The sequence below is a fragment of the Guillardia theta genome (assembly GCF_000315625.1).
Source record: "Guillardia theta CCMP2712 unplaced genomic scaffold GUITHscaffold_3, whole genome shotgun sequence".
Classification (NCBI taxonomy): domain Eukaryota; class Cryptophyceae; order Pyrenomonadales; family Geminigeraceae; genus Guillardia; species Guillardia theta.
Genome location: NW_005434671.1, coordinates 370444 through 372801, shown reverse-complemented (window position 1 = coordinate 372801; position 2358 = coordinate 370444). Strand labels below are relative to the sequence as shown.

Genomic DNA, 2358 nt, shown 5'->3' with positions numbered 1-2358 from the left:
GGAGAGGAGAGGAGAGGAGAGGAGAGGAGAGGAGAGGAGAGATGCTTAGGAGAGATGCTTACCCCGGCTCGCCCTGTCTTGCCTGCCCTCTGTTAACATGGAACCAGCCCTGACGGGAGCCGGAGGTTTGGACCACAAGGTCTGAGAGGTCGAGGAGGACGTGCCCGATCTCGAGCTCCTCGTGGGGAGAAGGGCGGGACAGGAAGGAGACGCGCGCAAGTCTGCTACTCTTCGTGAGGACCAGACGGAATTCTTCGTTGATTGTTGTCTCCTGCTCCAGCTTCGCTGCCTGCCGCTGCATGTGAGCTTGTAGAGGGAGGATGAACACGAGGAGGAAGTTGAAGTGGAGGAAGGTAGGAATGAAAGGGGAGGAGGAGGTAGGGGAGGACAGGAGATGAGAGAGGAGAAATGGAGAGGGAGCAGCAAGGAGGAGGAGGAGGAGGAGGAGGAGGAGGAGGAGGAGGAGGAGGAGGGAGGGAGGGGCCGGGAAGGGGGGGGGAGAGGCAAGGGGGCTGGGGGGCAAGGGGGCCGGGGGGGAGGATAGGGAGGGGGCAAGGGGGACGGAGATTATCGTACAGCTTCAACATCAGGAACATCAGATGACGATGTCCTGCAAGTTGTTGTTGGAGGAGTGCTTGAAACCAAAGAGCTCCTCAAACTCCCAGACGTGCAGCTTGCACTTGTCCTGTATGGAGACCTTGAGCATCCGGTGGAGGTGGTTGCTGATCCCGTTGTTGCTGAAGTGAAAGTCTGTGAGGTCTGTGGTGATGTGTCAAGACTATTAACCAGAGAAGTTGATGAGTGCGATGGGACGTGGGAACCATCGAGGTGAACGTAGACAGCCGCTGAGACAGAGAAGAGGAAGACGCAGGCAGGGAAGTGCGGCACAGCACAGCACAGCACAGCACAGCACAGCACAGCACAGCACAGCACAGCACAGCACAGCACAGCACAGCACAGCACAGCACAGCACAGCACAGCACAGCACAGCACAGCACAGCACAGCACAGCACAGCACATGAAAGATGCTGCTGTGTGATCCTGAGGATGAGGGACTTACTGTAACAGGAGGGCAGGGACAGGACCAGGTGCTTGGCCCCGTCATCGCCGATGAGGTTGGTGTCGAGCATCAGGCAGGAAAGCTTCCGCATGCTCGGCAGGTTCTCTGCGATGGCCTTGGCTCCCTCCTCCGTGATCATGTTCTCCCGCAGGTCAAGGTGCCTGATCCCCCTCGACAGGCTGCTCACCACCAGGCTGCAACCCGCGTCCTTGATGTCGTTACTCCTCAGTGTCAGGGACTGCAGGCTCTCCAGGCGCGGGAGGGCCCCGGCCAGCCTCCGGCAACCCTCGGCATGGATCCGGTTGTTCCACAGGTTGAGCCTTGTCACGGAGCAAGGGAGAAAAGAGAAAAGGTCGCCGACCCCCCAGGACCCAATCATGTTCTCGCTCACATCCAGCGACAGCAGCATGCTTCTGCTCGCCAGCGCCTCCCCGATGACCCTGATGCTGCTCGGCCCGATGAGGTTGTGGTGCAGGTCTACATGCGCAAGGGAGCTCGCGCTCCTCAGGATGCCTGCAAGGCCCTTGACTCCCTCAGCTCCCAGCCCGCATCCTCCCAGCTGCAGCTGCTGCAGGCTGGAGTTGCACGCCAGCACGTGGTCGAGCTCCTGCAGCCCGCCGTCGGAGATTTGGTTCCAGCTGAGGTTGAGCACAGTGAGAGAGCAGGGGAAGGAGGAGAGGACGGCGGTGAGGACCGACATCGGCCTGTCCTCCAGGCCCGTGAAGTCAGCATGCACCTCCACCACCCCCTTCCACCCCTTGCTCGATGCCGCTTTCACCGCAGCCTGGAATGGGTGCAACCACTTGGAATTCGCGAGACGCGTGAAGGAGACGGCGATGCCGAGGGAACGGAAGGGAAGGAAGGTCATTGTCATGAGCGCTCCTCTCGTCGCGTTCTTCTTGGCTCGCAGGGAGACCAGCATGTTGCTCCAGCACTCGTCTGCGAAGAACTTGCTGAGGGCCTTGCAAGTCTGTTGAGGAGGAGAAATGTCAACGAGCAGCAGGAGCAGGAGGAGGAGGAGCAGGAGCAGAGGAGGAGCAGGAGGAGCAGGAGCACGAGGAGGAGCAGGAGCACGAGGGTTACCCGTGAGCCCATCACGACTCGATCTGCCGGCCAGACTCTCCCTGCCAGGTCTCGCTCGCGAAGGATCTGCTGCAAGCTCATGCTCCCCTTTCAAGACAGCACGGGGAGGGAGGGAGATGAGAGGGAGGGAGGGAGGGAGGGAGAAAGGAGAGGGAGAGGAGGGGGAGAGGAGAGAGAGAGGAGGAGAGAGAGAGAGAGAGAGAGAGAGAGAGAGA

The 2358-nt window shown here is 60.4% G+C and overlaps 1 protein-coding gene across 1 annotated transcript; it reads right to left on the bottom strand.

Moving 5' to 3' along the window:
* Positions 1–1091: 1091 nt before the first annotated feature.
* GUITHDRAFT_59394 (hypothetical protein) lies at positions 1092–1718 on the bottom strand (the record flags this gene model as incomplete). The annotated part of the gene is made up of 1 exon (XM_005841304.1): positions 1092–1718. A coding segment is annotated over one exon (627 nt), but the record flags the coding sequence as incomplete, so codon positions are not given.
* Between the last annotated feature and the right edge of the window lie 640 nt (positions 1719–2358).